Source organism: Quercus robur, chromosome 6 (assembly GCF_932294415.1).
Source record: "Quercus robur chromosome 6, dhQueRobu3.1, whole genome shotgun sequence".
Taxonomy (NCBI): Eukaryota; Viridiplantae; Streptophyta; class Magnoliopsida; order Fagales; family Fagaceae; genus Quercus; species Quercus robur.
In genome coordinates, this window is record NC_065539.1 from 52,414,975 (window position 1) to 52,431,721 (window position 16,747).

At 34.1% G+C, this 16,747-nt stretch overlaps 1 protein-coding gene across 4 annotated transcripts; it reads left to right on the forward strand.

The window, feature by feature from the left end:
- The first annotated feature begins 5,780 nt into the window (after nucleotides 1-5,780).
- Nucleotides 5,781-14,500, forward strand: LOC126689418 (cysteine synthase-like). Of its 4 annotated transcripts, none has more exons than XM_050384601.1 (11): nucleotides 5,781-5,882; nucleotides 6,703-6,756; nucleotides 6,873-6,982; nucleotides 7,179-7,236; nucleotides 7,546-7,809; nucleotides 7,886-8,023; nucleotides 8,335-8,386; nucleotides 10,023-10,102; nucleotides 11,233-11,292; nucleotides 11,789-11,869; nucleotides 14,105-14,500. In XM_050384601.1, exons 2-11 carry the CDS (start codon nucleotides 6,715-6,717, stop codon nucleotides 14,195-14,197), a joined length of 978 nt encoding a protein of 325 aa, XP_050240558.1. In that variant the 5' UTR covers nucleotides 5,781-5,882; nucleotides 6,703-6,714; the 3' UTR covers nucleotides 14,198-14,500. The 4 variants fall into 4 exon arrangements, with proteins under 4 accessions (XP_050240558.1, XP_050240561.1, XP_050240559.1 ...); XM_050384604.1 differs by lacking the exon at nucleotides 5,781-5,882 and adding an exon at nucleotides 5,946-6,008; XM_050384602.1 differs by lacking the exon at nucleotides 5,781-5,882 and adding an exon at nucleotides 6,089-6,106.
- The last annotated feature ends 2,247 nt before the right edge of the window (nucleotides 14,501-16,747 follow it).

A 16,747-nucleotide genomic window follows, 5' to 3' on the forward strand; every position in this document is an offset into this window, starting at 1 on the left:
CTTACTAAGGAGCTCCCTTTTTGGATCCTTAATGGTATATTCCCTTGCTAAGGAGCTACCAATTGTGCACTGTCCCACTTTTCTGGGACCGTCTCTTGCTAAGGACTATCTACAGTATGATTGTCCCTTGCTAAGGACTAATACAACATTGTGCTTTTAATCACGACTTGCCATAGGATTCAAAATAAATTCAAGATGCCCACAACAAATAATCACATCATAATACTCAAAATACAAAGATTTCTCCACACATACAAATTTAAATAAGTTTAGGTTGTCCCACAAGTTTTTCATATAACAAATAGTCAACGTTTCCATACAATGTGCACATCAAACATTTATAGGATATTAATATATTTATATATGATATCAACATATTTCTTTGATATAAGGATAGTTTAATAATCAAAACTGTTTTGGGAAAATCCCCCAAAATTAGTAAACACTTACCTCTTAGTTGCAAAAATGAAATCAACCATCCTTGAGTCACAATAAATCTGTAGAATTAGAACCTAGCAACACCAAACATAGGTCCATCAATACACAAATTTCCCACTTATAATTATGTTCTCACACTTCAATAGTTTTATCTATCTATATTAAAGCCTACGGAGATGTTAGATTCTTTGAGATACACCCAGCTTTGTCAAATTTTTGGGCTTACAAATATTGCTGCATAATCAAATTTTTCCCATTAATTTAATCATAAATATTCATGAAACTCCAATATAGCTGAATGATAGATATTTGGTCAATCTAATATATAGTTGAAGCTAATATTATATCTTAATTTATCAATCCCATAGCTAGCCCTTTATTCCCGTGTTGCCGCAAAGTTTAAAGATATTGCTAGTCAAATTTCTGAACAATGGCAGTGTGTGGATGACAAATTGGTTAACTTAGATTATATATAATTCTCATAAATGCACTTTTAGTCCCTATATTTTGACTTTTTTCCATTTTAGTCCCTACATTTTAATTTTACCACTTTTAGTCCCTAAACCAATTAACGCGTGTTATTTTCATCCTTTTCGTTAGTCAACCGATGGAAATAGTTGAGGTGGCAGTCGGAGGAATTAAAATATTATAAAAAATGCCACATCATCCATGACACATCAGCATATAAATTTAAAAAATTAATTTATTAATTTTAACTAAATAAAAAAAAATAAAAACAGAATTAAAAACCAAAATTCACATGAATTGAGATCTAAAAGTTTCTTGAACAAGAAGACTGACCCAAAAATTTTAAAACCCAAAAAATTAACATAAGATCCAAACCTGAACACTATTCTCAAACCGGCCACACACTTTCATCTCAAACTCAAACTCTATTCTCTCATCTCAAACTCAAACTACACGGCCACACACTATTCTCTCATCTCAAACTCTCTCTTCCATCTCAAAATCTCTCTTCTCTAATGGCTCATACCTGAGCTCTCTCTCCTCTCATGGCTGATCCATCTCATAGCTGAAGACCCATGGTCTAAGACCCACGGAGAAAAGCTTTAACACGGAAGCTGAAAAAGGAAGAAAGCGAGGGATCTAAAAGAATCGGACCTGCATATTGCACTTGATGAGATCGAGAGAAGTGATGGCCATGTGAGTGAGACCACAGCTGAGAATACCGTTGGCGGTACAGGTGGCGTAAAAGGCCGGCGAGTACATCTTGATCTTGTCGGGCTTGCTCGTCACCGGAACCAACGGCGAGCAGATCTGCTTACCGAAAAAATCAAACCTAGAACAAATACCCAAACCTAGAAAATCAAACCCGAAAATCAAATACCCAAACCCAAAAAATGAAACTAGAAAAACAAAAAAAAATCAAATCCGGATTACGGGGGCTTGTTGTTTGTCTTCTTCTTCGTCATTGTCTTCAACCTCCTCGTCTTTGTTGAAGTCAGATTGTTCAGTGGTTCCAGATTCGAACAAGCCAAGCATTAAAGATAATAGCACCTCTCTCTCTTTGTCTCACAACGTTGAATCTGTTGGAGTTGTGGGATCTATGATAGCTGATTTGAGTTTAGATCTGTTATGGATTGGTTGGGCTTGCTATTGTTGTGAGTCGAATTGGCCGGATTTTTCTGGGTTTGTGTGTTTGTTTGATTCAATGAGCCAAGTTGGCCAGGTTAGTTGATTTTGTTGTTGAATGTTTGAAATAAACTGGGTTTTGTTTGAGTTTTTGGGTTTTGGGGTTTTCTTTGATTTTATGATTTTGGCTATGAATCTTTGGGGAAGAACAAGAAAAACTGATGGGTTTTCAGCATTGGTCTTTGTTCTCTTCTCAAATTTTATTGCATTATTGATTTGATTTTAAGTGGGAAATGAAGTTGATTCAATGGGTTTAATTTTGAATTTGTGTTCTTGGGTTTGATTTTCTGGGTTTGTGTTCTTGTGTTCATAGGCATTTGATTTTATTGTTTTTAATTCTGTTTTTTTCTTTTTTTATTTAATTAAAATTGACAAATTATTTAAAAAAAAATTAGATGCTAATATGTCATTTTTAATAATATTTTAATTCCTCCGACTGCCACCTCAACTATTTCCGTCGATTGACTAACGAAATGGACGAAAATAACACGCGTTAATTGGTTTAGGGACTAAAAGTGGTAAAATTAAAACGTAGGGACCAAAATGGAAAAAAGTCAAAATATAGGGACTAAAAGTGCATTTACACCTATATAATTTCTTATTCCTACGTTATAGGGACTAAAAAGATATTCTAGGCTTGAAAAGCATTGCTGGCTTCTACAATAAGTTAGAGATGAATACACGTCACTAGAAGGATGATAAAGAAAATAAATATCAACCATAAAGCAATCTTTTCCCTTTCACCAAACTTAAATTGATAAAGTCCAAGCCTATTACTCTATCAGATACAACTTTCAAAGCCTGTGGAGTACCCCTTTCCTGACATACAGCCGTTGCATCATTCCTAATCTAATATAATAACAATTATAGTAGCCTTTTTCCATTAATATAATGATAGATTAGGTTCATGTGCAAACCCAAGTCTTTCTTGTAAGTGTGGGACAATTGCTAGTCATTGAATATTCAAACTTCCTAAATTTAGAGTAAGGGAAACCTTACCTGCAATTTCCGCGCACAACCACAGAGAAGAAAAGAAAAGTTCAATAGTGTGTTGTGGCTGAAACAAAAGGAAACCTCATATGTATACATGTGTAGCTTAAGAGGTAAAAGGCTAGGGTTTTTTGTTTTTTTGTTTTTTTTTTGTTTTAAGCTTATCAAGGCCCATATATATATATATATATATATATATATATATATATATACCTATGCCATCTCACTTGAGCCTCTTATACCATACTAATTATCAGATTTAAATATTTTAGGCCGAAACCAATTAAATCCATTTAATTGTGGGTCTCCTTTTTAATTTATGTATAAGAATTAAATTAGTATCAAAATTATGGAGTGTTACATCTATGCAATGCTCGGCTTATAGCATCCATGGCAGCATTCCGTGGTCGTCGCCCCTCTGGGGAAATCGAGTCTCTGTCTGCATACTCTCGAGACCGATCCCGGTGTTGATGGATGCCTCTCCATAGCTACCCCCCACACTTGCTGACCCCTTTGCATGCTTTTCACGGTCTCTTCTCCGATGCCTACCTCTTTCCTCCAACTCCAAATCCCTTACCAATCTACGTAAGCGTTCAAGTTCTTTATTCCTCTTGTCAAAACGTTCATGCCTGGAGGCGTTTGACATTGATCGGTATGTATGAAGCGACCCCTCCCCTGGGCCAAAATGATCTTCTTCTTGCTCATATCTGTGGTCTTCATCTCTCTTGTGCCTCCTTTCTTACCAACTAGAGCCCCGCAAAGATCCTCCAGAGCCACTTTCGGTGTAACTTTCCGAGTGCCTCCCAGACATCTTTCTCACGCAAACCCCGGCAATACTACAACTACATAGGAAATTCCCACAGACGGTGCCAATTGTGCGTACCTAACTTCTACTTAATGGACCGAGTTTAGAATTGGACTCACAATTTACTTGTATAGTGGGCTTAGTGTTTCCTACTAAGGGTAGTTCCTTGCCAAGCGACCTAATGACAACCCTTAACTCTCACGAACTCCCTTTCTTTCCTCTCTGAGTTGCTTTCCCTCTTGGTGGTACTAGCTCTCTCTCTTTTTTACCCTCTATTTTCTCCTTAGAATTGCCAACCCCCACTCTTCACTAAATTCTGCTATTATAGTTTAAAGTTGGTGGAGGTTTCATGATTACATTCTGGTCTCGCTCGTGTGTGTGGGGTCCAATTTTGATTATTCCTAGCAAGGAATATGCTCTATTGGAAATAGTGGTAATGGCATTGGAACTGGTTCCTACCTTCAAAAGATTGCTCGACAGCGATACTCCCCAAGGCAATATTGTGCTGTCGGGGACATAGGCTGTTCCGAGCAAACACATTGACCAGACATGGGCTCATCTATCATGCATCCAAAACGAAATGGACTTACTATGAGGTTTGGGCTTAGTTTTGGTCCTTGAGAATGTTCGGGCCAAGGCCCATGGCCCAATGGGCCTGGGATCATGCCTCATACAATATTTTTTAACGGACAACAATGGGTAGGAGAGAGTGACCAAATGATATGCTTTTCTTACATGAGCATGACCATAGTAGCATTCTATTGTTGAATCAAGCCTGCGAAAAATTGGTTGAGCCATAGTTTGACTCAACCCTACCAAAGACACTAGTGTACATTGGACAAATGACATGGAATTAATCCCAAGGGCTTCCCATCTCAGGTTTGGCCTCAAGACTTACCAGCCACCAAAACCTCATCATAGTGTAATAAACAGTAATAGATGGAGGGAAAAACTTGAGATAAATATTAAAATTTGTTAGGGATGGCAATTGGATGGGGAAAAGTTGAATTAAGGGCTCTTCATTCATTTTTCCAAGCTGGAAAAACCTCCGTAGGCAAGTTGAAGGCATGGTAAATTAGAGGTTTTTTGTCATTCATAATAAGATGGTTCAATATTAATGACTTAAAGATGGATGAGAGAGAGAGAGAATGTCACCAACATAAAAATGTAAATATGATAGGTATAAAAATATTTAATATATATATATATATATATATATTTATAATTAGATTTATATTAAATAAATACTCACACATACCTCACCTGGGTGGTGGCCTAGTGTTATTGGGCTGACCCCCGCAGTGGCCTAGAGTAAATTTCATAATAAAATATTAACATTTGTGAAATACTTGAACATTACAAATATTTGAACGACACTTATCCTTTTATGTCTACATAAATTATGAATCTTCCATATTTTTATGAATTTTTTTATTTTACTTTTACTTTCATTAAATATCTTCTATAAATTTTATGGAAATTAGTAAGTTACCTTAAAACTCTGGATAATCGAGACCTATTAGGCTAAACCAGCTTTGTTGTCATTTTTTTTTCTTTCTCATTTGCCCTAGAAACAGGCTAGGTTCTTTTTTTTTTTTCTTTTCTTTTTTTTTACCATTCATAATAAATATAAATTTTATGATGAAATTATGCTAAAAACTCTAGATAATTAAGACTAAACCAAATTTGCTATCATTTTGGTTATTTCTCATTTACCCTAAAAACAGGCCACGTTCAACCCACCCAAATCCCAATCACAGCCAACAACCTATTTTTTTTTGTGCTTTATTTATTTATTTATTTTTAGCCACACAGTTCCCCAAAAATCAATAAAGAAACAGGAAAAAATAAATAAAGAATAAAAGAATAAAGAAAAAGAACAAATCAACAATTTCTAAGTATGACATCATACATAGTAAAAGACTTCCATATAAATAGTCCATGCTTGACTTCTTGTTCATTGACGTAGTCATCCTCACTGCTCAGTAACCTATCGGTTAGTACTATACTACTATTGTTATTGTCTTGTCAAGGTGATTTTGTCTTTTATTCATTTACAAATTACAGTACCTATATTTTCTTTTCATTTCTCTCTTCAAATCATAATTAGATTAGAATAAAAGTAAGATCATAACCCATAATTCTTCTATATAGTTTACGTTTGTTTCTATCCTTTTTTTTTTTTCTTCTCTGTGATTACCCATCACCCAAAATCCATTTGTAAGTGTGTTAATTTAGAGAATGGAGAAAACAAAGAATAGTATTTGCACTTTGAGTGGTTTCGAATTAGAGGGGTTTGTAAAGTTTAGAGCTTTTTGAATTTTTAATTAGCTGTTTGGCTATAGAGAAAGTTCTGGAAAAGGGGAACAAAAAATGGAAAATTGAAAATTACAGTTTTGTATTTTTTTTTTATTGGCCTAAGGAAATGTGGATAAGTGGCAAATGTTAGTGGAAAAGGAAAAAAAAAAAAAAAAAAGATAATTAATATTTTGATAGCTTTTTTCATTTATTATAAAAATAATGTCGAAACTTTCCTAAAATGAATTATTAACCATTACCTTAAGAATCATGACCTTTTAAGTCAAAATAAGCTGAAAGAGTTGAATTGGGTTTTGTCAAGTATAGGTCCTTTCTGCTTTCTTGGGTTGATAAAATATCTAGGCTTTGGAAATGATGATAGTGTTCCTACGTTGTTTCTAAAATCATATGTTTCTGATTCCATTTTACTGGTTTTGGAGTATAAAGAAGTGAAAGTATTTATAATTTAGGAGATATATTTCATTACCAAATATTTAAATTCTGCTTTCTGGTTGCAGTACTCTGAAAATATGGCAGTTGAAAGGTCTGGCATCGCCAAAGATGTTACTGAAGTAAGTTGCCCCACTATTGGTGTCTGTGAATGAAAAAGATGTATGTTTCTTTGTGTGTTATCTAGTACTTAGAATGGTTTGCTAACTATGATACGCGCTTTCAATTTTGTGTATAGTTAATTGGTCAGACTCCACTGGTTTATCTCAATAATGTTGTGGATGGTTGTGTTGCCCGTATAGCCGCCAAGCTAGAAATGATGGAGCCATGCTCAAGTGTGAAAGACAGGTATTATGGTTAACTATTACTTTGGTTACTTCTTTGCTCTTTGATGTTCATTCTTACCCTCGTCAGAGTTGTGAACTTGTGACAGCCCTGTTTGTTTGTTTTAAAGTACGCTGATCAAGGGGAAAAAGGGAATCTTGTTTTAAAGGTTGTAATCTAATTTTTGTCTAGCTCCTGACTACTGTGTTCTAATGTGCAGGATTGGTTATAGTATGATTGCGGATGCAGAGGCAAAGGGCGATATCACACCCGGGCAGGTTAGTTTTTTTTTTTTCATGAAGAGGCCTTTAGGGTAGGATACGCACATGACAAAATGGTGGTCACCCTCTTGGCAATAGTCTCATAAAGAAATACACCGTCCTTAAGATTACCTATAGCATGCTCGTGATTTGTATTGCTCTATTGATGAAAGAAAGATATGACTGAATTAGAACTAAAGAAAAGATGATTACAATATCCAATTCTAGCATGATGAAAGAATGTTTATCATGTATTGTTGTTTGGTTAAATTTTGAGCTGATAAATCTCACTTGCTTTTTTATATGATTAATTAATGTTTGCTGCAGAGTGTTCTCATTGAACCAACAAGTGGCAATACTGGCATTGGGTTAGCCTTCATGGCGGCAGCTAAGGGTTACAAGCTTATCATTACAATGCCTGCTTCAATGAGTCTTGAAAGAAGAATCATTCTTCGAGCTTTTGGGGCTGATTTAATTCTCACAGATCCTGCAAAAGGCATGAAAGGGGCTGTTCAGAAGGCTGAAGAGATACTGGCAAAGACACCCAATGCCTACATCCTTCAGCAGTTTGAAAACCCTGCCAACCCAAAGGTATAGTTACTCAATAATACATTTTAAATTAGGCTGGTTTGCCAAAGTTGAGTGATCTGTATTATTGTTATCGTAGATACATTACGAAACCACTGGACCAGAGATATGGAAAGGTTCTGGAGGAAAAGTTGATGCACTTGTTTCTGGGATAGGCACAGGCGGTACCATAACAGGTGCTGGGAAATTTCTTAAAGAGCAGAACCCTGATATAAAGGTTAGCTTTAGCTTTTAATATGAACATCAATTCTATGTAATTTTTTTTTATGATCTCGTTTTAAGAGGTCAGACCTTGGTGTGATGGCAAGTGCCCTTTGCCCAAACAATGTGCTGTGGGTTTGAGTCTAGGAATTAGCCTCTCCAAAATGGGGGGTAAGTCTGTCTATTTGACAATCTTTCTTAGACCCTGCAGAAGCAGAAGCCTTGTGCATTGGGTATGACTTTTTATAATGGTAAACTTGTATCTTCTGTAGCAGTTCGCTTCTTTGTTAACAAATTCATTTTTCATTGTCTTTTTTTTTTTTTTAGTTGTATGGCGTGGAACCATTTGAAAGTCCTGTTCTATCTGGAGGGAAGCCTGGTGAGTTATATTGAATTTATTGCTGCTCTGAGATAATTTATATTCATTACTCACTGCATTTATTGAACCTGTGATATTCTCATTGATGTTTTACTCTAATTGTGGGAAAACCCTAAAAAGAATAAGTTAAACCCTGTAACATGTGTTTTTCTCCTGTGGAATCAATACATCATACAAATTCACAGAGGAAAAATATATATTGTGGTTTGCATTGCAAAATCTATACTAGCTGGAAACAAATGGATCTTAATAAAGATGTACATGTTTTAATGTCTAAATCTTGTGTTTAGCAATTTCACTAGAACAAATGTAGCCACTTCCTTGTCAAGAAGATAAAAGAAAATGTAGCTAGCTGCAATAGACCAGACTCACCAGAGGCGTGGTCAATCTTTTACTCTCTGCCACAGCTGTTGTGGACTTTCTTTTAGAATAAAATTACAGTGTTGTTCAGTTTTGGCTGTTGTGCTTCGTCAAAGAGGGGTTTCTCTCCCTGGTAAGTAAACAAAGAGAATTTCTTGATAATGAAGAATTGTTATTGACCATTTTAAAGTCCTTGCTAATCTGGACTTTTTTGATTGGTCTCGGGTTTGGGGTTTTAAACATTGCAACTCCATTTCTGATTTCCAACACTGTTAGATTCTCTATTTGATTTATTTTTTATTGTCTTAAGTACTATGTATCGACCATCGTGAACATAGAGTACTTTTTCTTTTTTAATAAAATTTTTATTACTTAAAAGAAAATGTTATACTATCTATGCTTTTTAGAAAATTTCCCACTACCAATGTAGAGTTATTCTTCATGACATAATTAACCCTACTTGCATAATTTTTTTGTCTGCACAATATTTGCAAGTGGTAACTGTTCTAAGCTTTAATCTTGGGGACCTAATGCCTTGATATATTATAGTTGTTTTGTTGTTGCATAATTTTTTTGTCTGCACCATATTTGCAAGTGGTAACTGTTCTAAGCTTTAATCTTGGGGACCTAATGCCTTGATATATTATAGTTGTTTTGTTGATAAATAATGGAATTTTATTGATACCAAAAAATAGTCACCCAAGTATACAGGATGTATACAATTGGGATAGTACAATCAATCATGCAAAGTACAATGATCAATCAAATCACAAAATGAACATAAAGAAGAACAACCCATAACTGACATCCAATCTAATAAAATTCAAAGGAAGATTTAGGTCTGGCAAATTTTGTTCCATATCCTCAAAGCTTCAGGAATTCCACTCCTTCGAAATACACCACATCAAATAGTGAGGAACAGCTTTCCAAACAATTCCATTTCTATGACATATTATAGTTGTTACAGGTATAGTATCCACTTAAGCCTGAAATCAAGGAAGATTACAAACACCTATTGGCTTTCATCAAATATTCGACCCCATACAAATGATTTTTTGTTCCCCTTGAGCTTATATATTAAATAACCTCAAGTTTTACTTGATGAGATGAGTCTGTTTTATTTAGTGTTGATTCTATTTTATATTAGCTTTTTGCTTATTAAAAAAAGGGTTTTAGCTTTTTCCTCAAATGTAAGAACTTAAATGCTGCTTTTCTAAAGTATCTTGGATTTCTAGATATTGCTAACTAAAGATATTATGCATTTGTCAATGTCAAGGTCCACACAAGATCCAAGGAATAGGTGCTGGTTTTGTTCCTGGCGTTTTGGAAGTCAGCATTGTTGATGAAGTGGTCCAAGTAAGGGCTGAATGTCTTTGACTGATTATACAGTTTATAGAAGTGCATAAAATCATAAAATTTTCAGGACTCTCTTGTGTATTATTATTAATTTTGATAAATAAGCAATGAATTTCATTAAAAATCAAATAAACTCTGTGTTCACGATGATGAACTCAAAAGTGTCAAAAATTACAAAGTCTCAAAAGGAGAAAATCTAAGAGACTCTCCTGTGTACTTTTCAAAGTGCAAAATGTTAAGTTATTTAATTCCCTATATTGCTATTATCGAATAAAAATATTCAAAAGTATGATGCACAGTTAGAAAACATAATAATAGGTAATATCATAAAAAGAGTTTGGTTGTTTGTATGTGTAGAAATTGCTTTTCACAATTAACAATTTAAATTTATAGATTTTCAAGCTGATAGTGGTGATTTTCCTTCATTTTTATCATTTTGATGATATAGATGGGGTTCATCTTCTTTTACTTTACATACAAGATAAAAAGAAAAGAAAAGAAAAGAGCTCTTCGCAGCTATAACAGTTCTTCAGACGTCTTTTTCCTACAATAGTGAGGTTAATCCATCATTATTTTTGCAGTGGCCCTGTAAGAGACTGCATACATGGTTAGTTTTATGCTGAGGGTGCTATTCAGTTGGCCAAAAATGGACATGTTTCAAATTGCAACAGAATTGTCGTCAAAATTTTAGAGAATGCAAGGAAGAGCTTGAAATTAAAATAAATAAAACTTCCCTTATTATGTATATAATTACATGACATATACATTGTTAAAATTGCTATAGTAATCACATATATTGATACAATATAGTTTTGAATTTTTTTTCTATTGAACCTTTGATAGAAATGACCAGGTGAAGGCTTATATGATAATTTGTATGATTTTGATTATAGTACGTTACTGAAGCTAATTTTTGTAATCTCACATGTCCTCATTTCCTATTTGTTTTTGTATTATAAGATTGTTAACCACTTCTAATGACTCTTTCCAGTTGTTAAATCTGATTGCTGTGTTGTATCTGTAATGCACCACACTTCTCTTTTTCTTTGTCTCCCCTGGTTTATTATTAATCACTTTTGATGGCCAAAACTGTTTCCCATTTGCTACATCTGACTTTTGTAATCTTGCAGATATCAAGTGATGAAGCAATTGAAACTGCAAAGCGTCTTGCCCTGAAAGAAGGCTTATTTGTAAGATCTGAATCTTGTTTAGTCATCTCATTGAAGCTGTCCCATATGTGATGCAGAATGGGATGGGTAGGAAAATAAAAATATCAGGGAAGAAAGAGAAACAAGACAAATTTTAGGCTCCACCACCTGAGGGTGCTTAGAATCATCACCAAGTTTAGAGAAACATCTCTAATCAGAAAATTTTTATTCTAATTGCACTATACCAAACCATTCTTGAGCCTTTTAGTAATATGCTTCAGGCATTACATTAAGGCACAATTACGTCCCCAAAACTAAAAACCCAAATTCAAAATTCACAATGAAATCTAATTCAAAATTTAAAAATGAAATCTAGAAGAAACCTATGATAATAGATTCTGAGATAGTTTTGGTTGTGCTTCCTGCATCACTATCCATATACAAATCACTGTCATTGCACGTTTTTTCTTTTTTCTTTAAAAAAAAAAAAAAAAAAACTTTTTTTGTACCACTTTTGATTCTGGGTCATCTGTTCCAGGTGGGAATATCATCTGGTGCTGCTACTGCTGCTGCAATTAAGATTGCAAAGAGGCCAGAAAATGCTGGAAAGCTAATTGTTGTAAGTTTTGATCATTCCCCTCCAAATTCTAGTAAACCTAGAATTGGCATATTAGAAGTGTCTAGTTGCATAGAAGTTTGATAATGTTCCAGCTCAATTATTTAATTTCCTGTAACTTTTTATTGATCTAAACTTGGACCACATTAATGACACGATTAGTCTATGGCATTTTCTCTTCTTAAACCATCTGAAAATATTAAACTCCATTGGTGTTCTAGTTGGTTCCTATATACTCTAGCATTAGGCTATAGGCAATGGTCCAAGGATGATGACACGACATCTCCCTTGATCTGAATGGAAAATTCACCTCTGAACTCTTGAATTAAGGATGATGCTATGACATTTCCCTTAATCTGAATAACAAAATTCACCTCTGAACTCTTGGGTGTTATGGTGACGTTATTTGTTTCAAGGCACTAAAAACACTTGGTAGCTAACTGTAAGTATGCTCACAACTAAGTGTGAAATAACCAATCCGGATAGCCAGATAGTTCTTCTATAGTTAATAAATTACAATAACCTAATATGGGAGAGTGAAACTATAAAAAAATTTCACCCTAACAGAGACAGCTATGAACGTCATGTATATTAGCTATAGGAAATTATAATTTTCAAGGTATATATACTAGAGTATATTTTTTGTTATTTGACACAGTAGAGAATTTATTCTTGACTGATAACATTGTGCACTTACAATTTATTCTTGACTGATAACATAGGGTACTTATGGGTGCCACTTAACAGTCAACACGTACCATATCTTCTGGGAAGATTTTGCATCTTTTGTCCTGATCCATGTCAAGACAAGTCCCATTAGATTATTATCATTATTTTCTAATTCAATATTTGGGGGTGGGGGGATTTGAATGCTGGATATTTCATTTCGGAACACCAGGAAGAGCCAACCAGTTGAGTTACAAGGCTCTTGGAGACAAGACCCATTAGATTATATGAAAATCAAATGCCTTCCCAGGTGTAAGATGGAAGTCAGCCCTCTACAATCCTGGTCCTAGATGCATACCACAGCTGCCAATCCCTGTATTTTCTAAGCAAAATCTACCAAATAGGTCCTAACCTCCCTGTTGATATGGGTCTATGTGTTGCTGGCAGCAGATTGGTTTTGGCATAATTTCCCTTATTCATCCCACCTCAAGAAGTTGAATGAAATTTCTGTCTGTCCATCAACATGAAATTCTTTTAAGCAGTTGCCTTCAGTTTTTACAGGTCAGTATTTAACCAAAAAAAAAAAAAAAAAGTTTTTACAGGACAGTAGTTGCATCAACCTGTGGACATCTAGCCAAGTCAAATAACACACTAGAAAGCATAGGTGCAGCTCCAGGGCCGCCGCACCAGCAACCGACGCTTTGCGACGCGCTGATTCGCACTTGACGTGTTGATTCGCATTCTTTCTTTTTTTCATTTCCCAATTTGCGCCGATTCGGATCCGACTCCGGCCGAAATAGGCCGAAATCGGATGAAACCGGCCGAAATACATGTTAAAACAAATAAATAAATAAAAACTTGAGTTGATTTCTTATTTCGTTATTAACTTATTATATATTTGTCAAATTATTTGTAGGTTAATCAATTTAAATTGAAATTACTGAATTATTTGTAGTTATTATTACTCTTAAATTGGTTTATGTTTACCATTATATGAAAATATATTTAATAATTTATTAGTCGTATCCTGCCGCACCTGCACCCTATATTTTCAAAAATTACCGAGTCCCACATCCGCACCTACACCCGAACCTGAATCTGCACCCATGCTTCATAGATAGCACGTAGAATGTGATTAGAATACCTTTTTTTTTTTTTTTTTTTTTGGGATAAGAATGTGATTAGAGTACAATAAAAGTGCCTATGAGCACATTTATTTTTGACTTGTGACTCATAATGGAAGGTAGAATTTTAGCCACTTTTCAAGACTGTCCAAGTCATTTTCAAATGTCCTAGGCTGATGGTGTAGCTTGATTATCTCTGCCTCATTCTTACCCATGAATTAATTACTATTAATCAAGTAAAGACTAGTAACTGATTACCTCAGTCTTGAGTTTTCTCTTTTTAAATTAAGAGCCTTTTAAACAACTAATTCAATGGCAAATGGCATTAACTTCACATGGCATATTTATGTCTATTTGGCAAAAAGCATTACCATGCTTGAACTCTGACTCTGTCAACTACAATTTGCAGTTCTTCATTTACCTCTCCATTCTTTATGTATTTATGCAGGTGATTTTTCCAAGCTTTGGGGAGAGGTATCTGTCCTCTGTGCTATTTGAGTCAGTGAGACGAGAGGCTGAAAGCATGACTTTTGAATCCTAAGCTGTTCCTCAGTTCCAGGTTACTTGCAACATTCTGACAATTTAATATCAAGAGAGATCATGGTGTTTCGGTAAGAGGTGTATGGGGCCTGGGTCGTTATTTTGGTTTCCTTATGGTTTTGTCAATAAGATTGTCTTGAACTACTTGATCTCTGTATTGCAGAAGGGATTCCAGGACCAACCCTGGAACTAAAGTGTATTGAAGTAGTTTCTAATTGTTGTGTGCTCAAACATCATTGTACAATGCTAGGTTTTGAGACTTACCAAATAGTAATAACGATGATGCCAGGTTTTGTTAAATTAATCCTTCTTTAGAGCCCGCATTAAATTATTTTAGGTTCTGGTCATGCTGATTATTTCACACATACCAACTGAAACAAAATGAATTGTAGAATGTTGGAAATTATGCTTGACCTATTGCTAGCATTAGTATTGATGTGGAAAATTTTATTTTGGTCTCCCCCATCTAGAGTTCTTCAAAAGCAAAGTTCCAGCAGGAATGAAGTAAAACTGTTGGAGTTTTTGCGTGTCATTTTAGTGAGTATGAATTGAAAAAATTCAGGTTAACGATTATTATGTTTCAGATTTTTAGTGCGTTAAAAATCCAGTTAAGCTTCTCACTAAACCCAATTCTCAAGAGGTCTGGTTCCTATTCATGATTCAAAAGGTTAGCAAGGGACTTTCTGATTATTTCACACATACCGAGTGAAAAAAACTAACAAAGTAATTGTAGGATATTGGAAATTATGCTTGACCTGTTGCTAGCATTAGGTATATGAAACAAGGGATTCAAATGGTAGTCCCTTTAAAATTTCCGTTCTTTTTCTTCCCCTAGTACTAGGAAGTAGGAACATCCTACTTTCACATTTGAATTCCTTAATCAAAACAAAGTGGGCAGGATACTTAAGTTCCTTAGTAATAAAGAATGTTTGAGTTCTTGATTAGTGGTGTTAGAATCCCAATGTCACACTTTTAGTAGACTTATATTCATGATTATAAAAACCTGGCCGATCAAAGAACCAAAAAAGGATCCGCTTAGTAAACTCTATGATTAGCTCTCAATGTGAGCATATCCGATGATTGTTACAATAATCTCATAGAAATCTAAACTATTACTTTTCTCTACTATATTTTTCATCACTTAAAAGTGTTAGTTTTCTTGTTGATGCATGGTGAGGTGAGTTCATTCTTGGCAAAATGCAATGCCTTAGATGGAGAATCCTTGATTAGGAAAGGCCCCAAGGTCTTGATCATTTGTGGATCGAAGTCTTCATTAGTGGTCTCCATGTGAACAAAACTCCTTCATTGTTAGGTTCCTATGGTTATGTAAAAATGTGTTAGTTCTAATTGGAGGCAAAGATAAACCTTATCATAGTTTGATGGCCAATCATATAAATACACTTCATAATCTACAATAGCTAATGAGTTAATAGATTGAAGCTTTTTACCAATAAAAACTTTGCAACCTAAAGGCTAGAAAATAAAATGGATCGAAAGGAAGACTTCGTATTATGAAGATAATTGACATTCTATATAGTGATGTGGGTGTCATTGCTCCTTATGCTACCAATGAATTTCTCAGTCATTGCTATGCTACCAACGGCTGGTGTTTTTTCCTCGATCATTTATAGGTTACCAAATTATGTGAAAATAATATAACTAACCTAGTACTGACCAATAAAAAGTTTTTTATATTCAAATTAAAATTCTTCTTTGTCAATTACATTAACACAGTCATATTTTTATTAAACAATGTTGGAAAAAAGTAAAAAAAAATATAACTATAAAAAAACCCCATTTAAATGAAATGTTAGGTTTTGTAATGGTTTAAAATTGCTAGTGTTTATAGTTGCTGTATATTCATGGAGTAAAAAACAATTGTAGTCATGATCATAAACTTTTTTTTATTGCAGTCATGATCATATACTTAAAAAAACTTTGTAAAATAAAACTAACAAAGTAACAAACACATTGACTTGAAATACTAAATTTTTAGATGAATTTGTAATTGATTTTTTAGTCATGACAAGTAAATTCAAAATGAAAATTAAGTTACCAACAACCGTGTAAGCTAAATTGGATATAACAACATAGAAAATAGCATCAAAGTGAACAGAGTTTTTTGAGTAAACACATTGTTAATAACTATATTATTAAAACTTAATTATAAAATAAGAACTATAAAAAACGGTTAGATGGTAACTATGACTATTAATTACATATAGAGCACTTATCACCCAAATAAATAAATAAGCAATGTCTATATAAATATATATTATTAAATATGTTAATGAAATAAAAATTAAATTAATGAAAATCACATTTTAAAAATTCTTATTTTTAAGTAATTTTAGTGGACCGAAATTGACCAAAAAGACTGAAGTGGACTAAAAGGACCAAATGAACCGAAAAAGGTAAAATTGGACCAAACTGGACCAAATTAGACAGAAGTGGACCGAAAGGACTAAAAGGACCGAATTGGACCGAATGAAACGAACTAGTCAGGAGTGGACCGAACTAGATTAAAATGGATCAAAGTAGACCATATTGG

What these genes read in the sequence shown, in the direction of transcription:
- LOC126689418 (XM_050384601.1), top strand. Translation starts at nt 6,715, where the DNA reads ATGGCAGTTGAAAGGTCTGGCATCGCCAAAGATGTTACTGAA. An exon ending in TCGCCAAAGATGTTACTGAA is followed by an intron (nt 6,757 to 6,872) that starts GTAAGTTGCCCC and finishes TTTTGTGTATAG; the next exon opens with TTAATTGGTCAGACTCCACT. An exon ending in AAAACCCTGCCAACCCAAAG is followed by an intron (nt 7,810 to 7,885) that starts GTATAGTTACTC and finishes TTGTTATCGTAG; the next exon opens with ATACATTACGAAACCACTGG.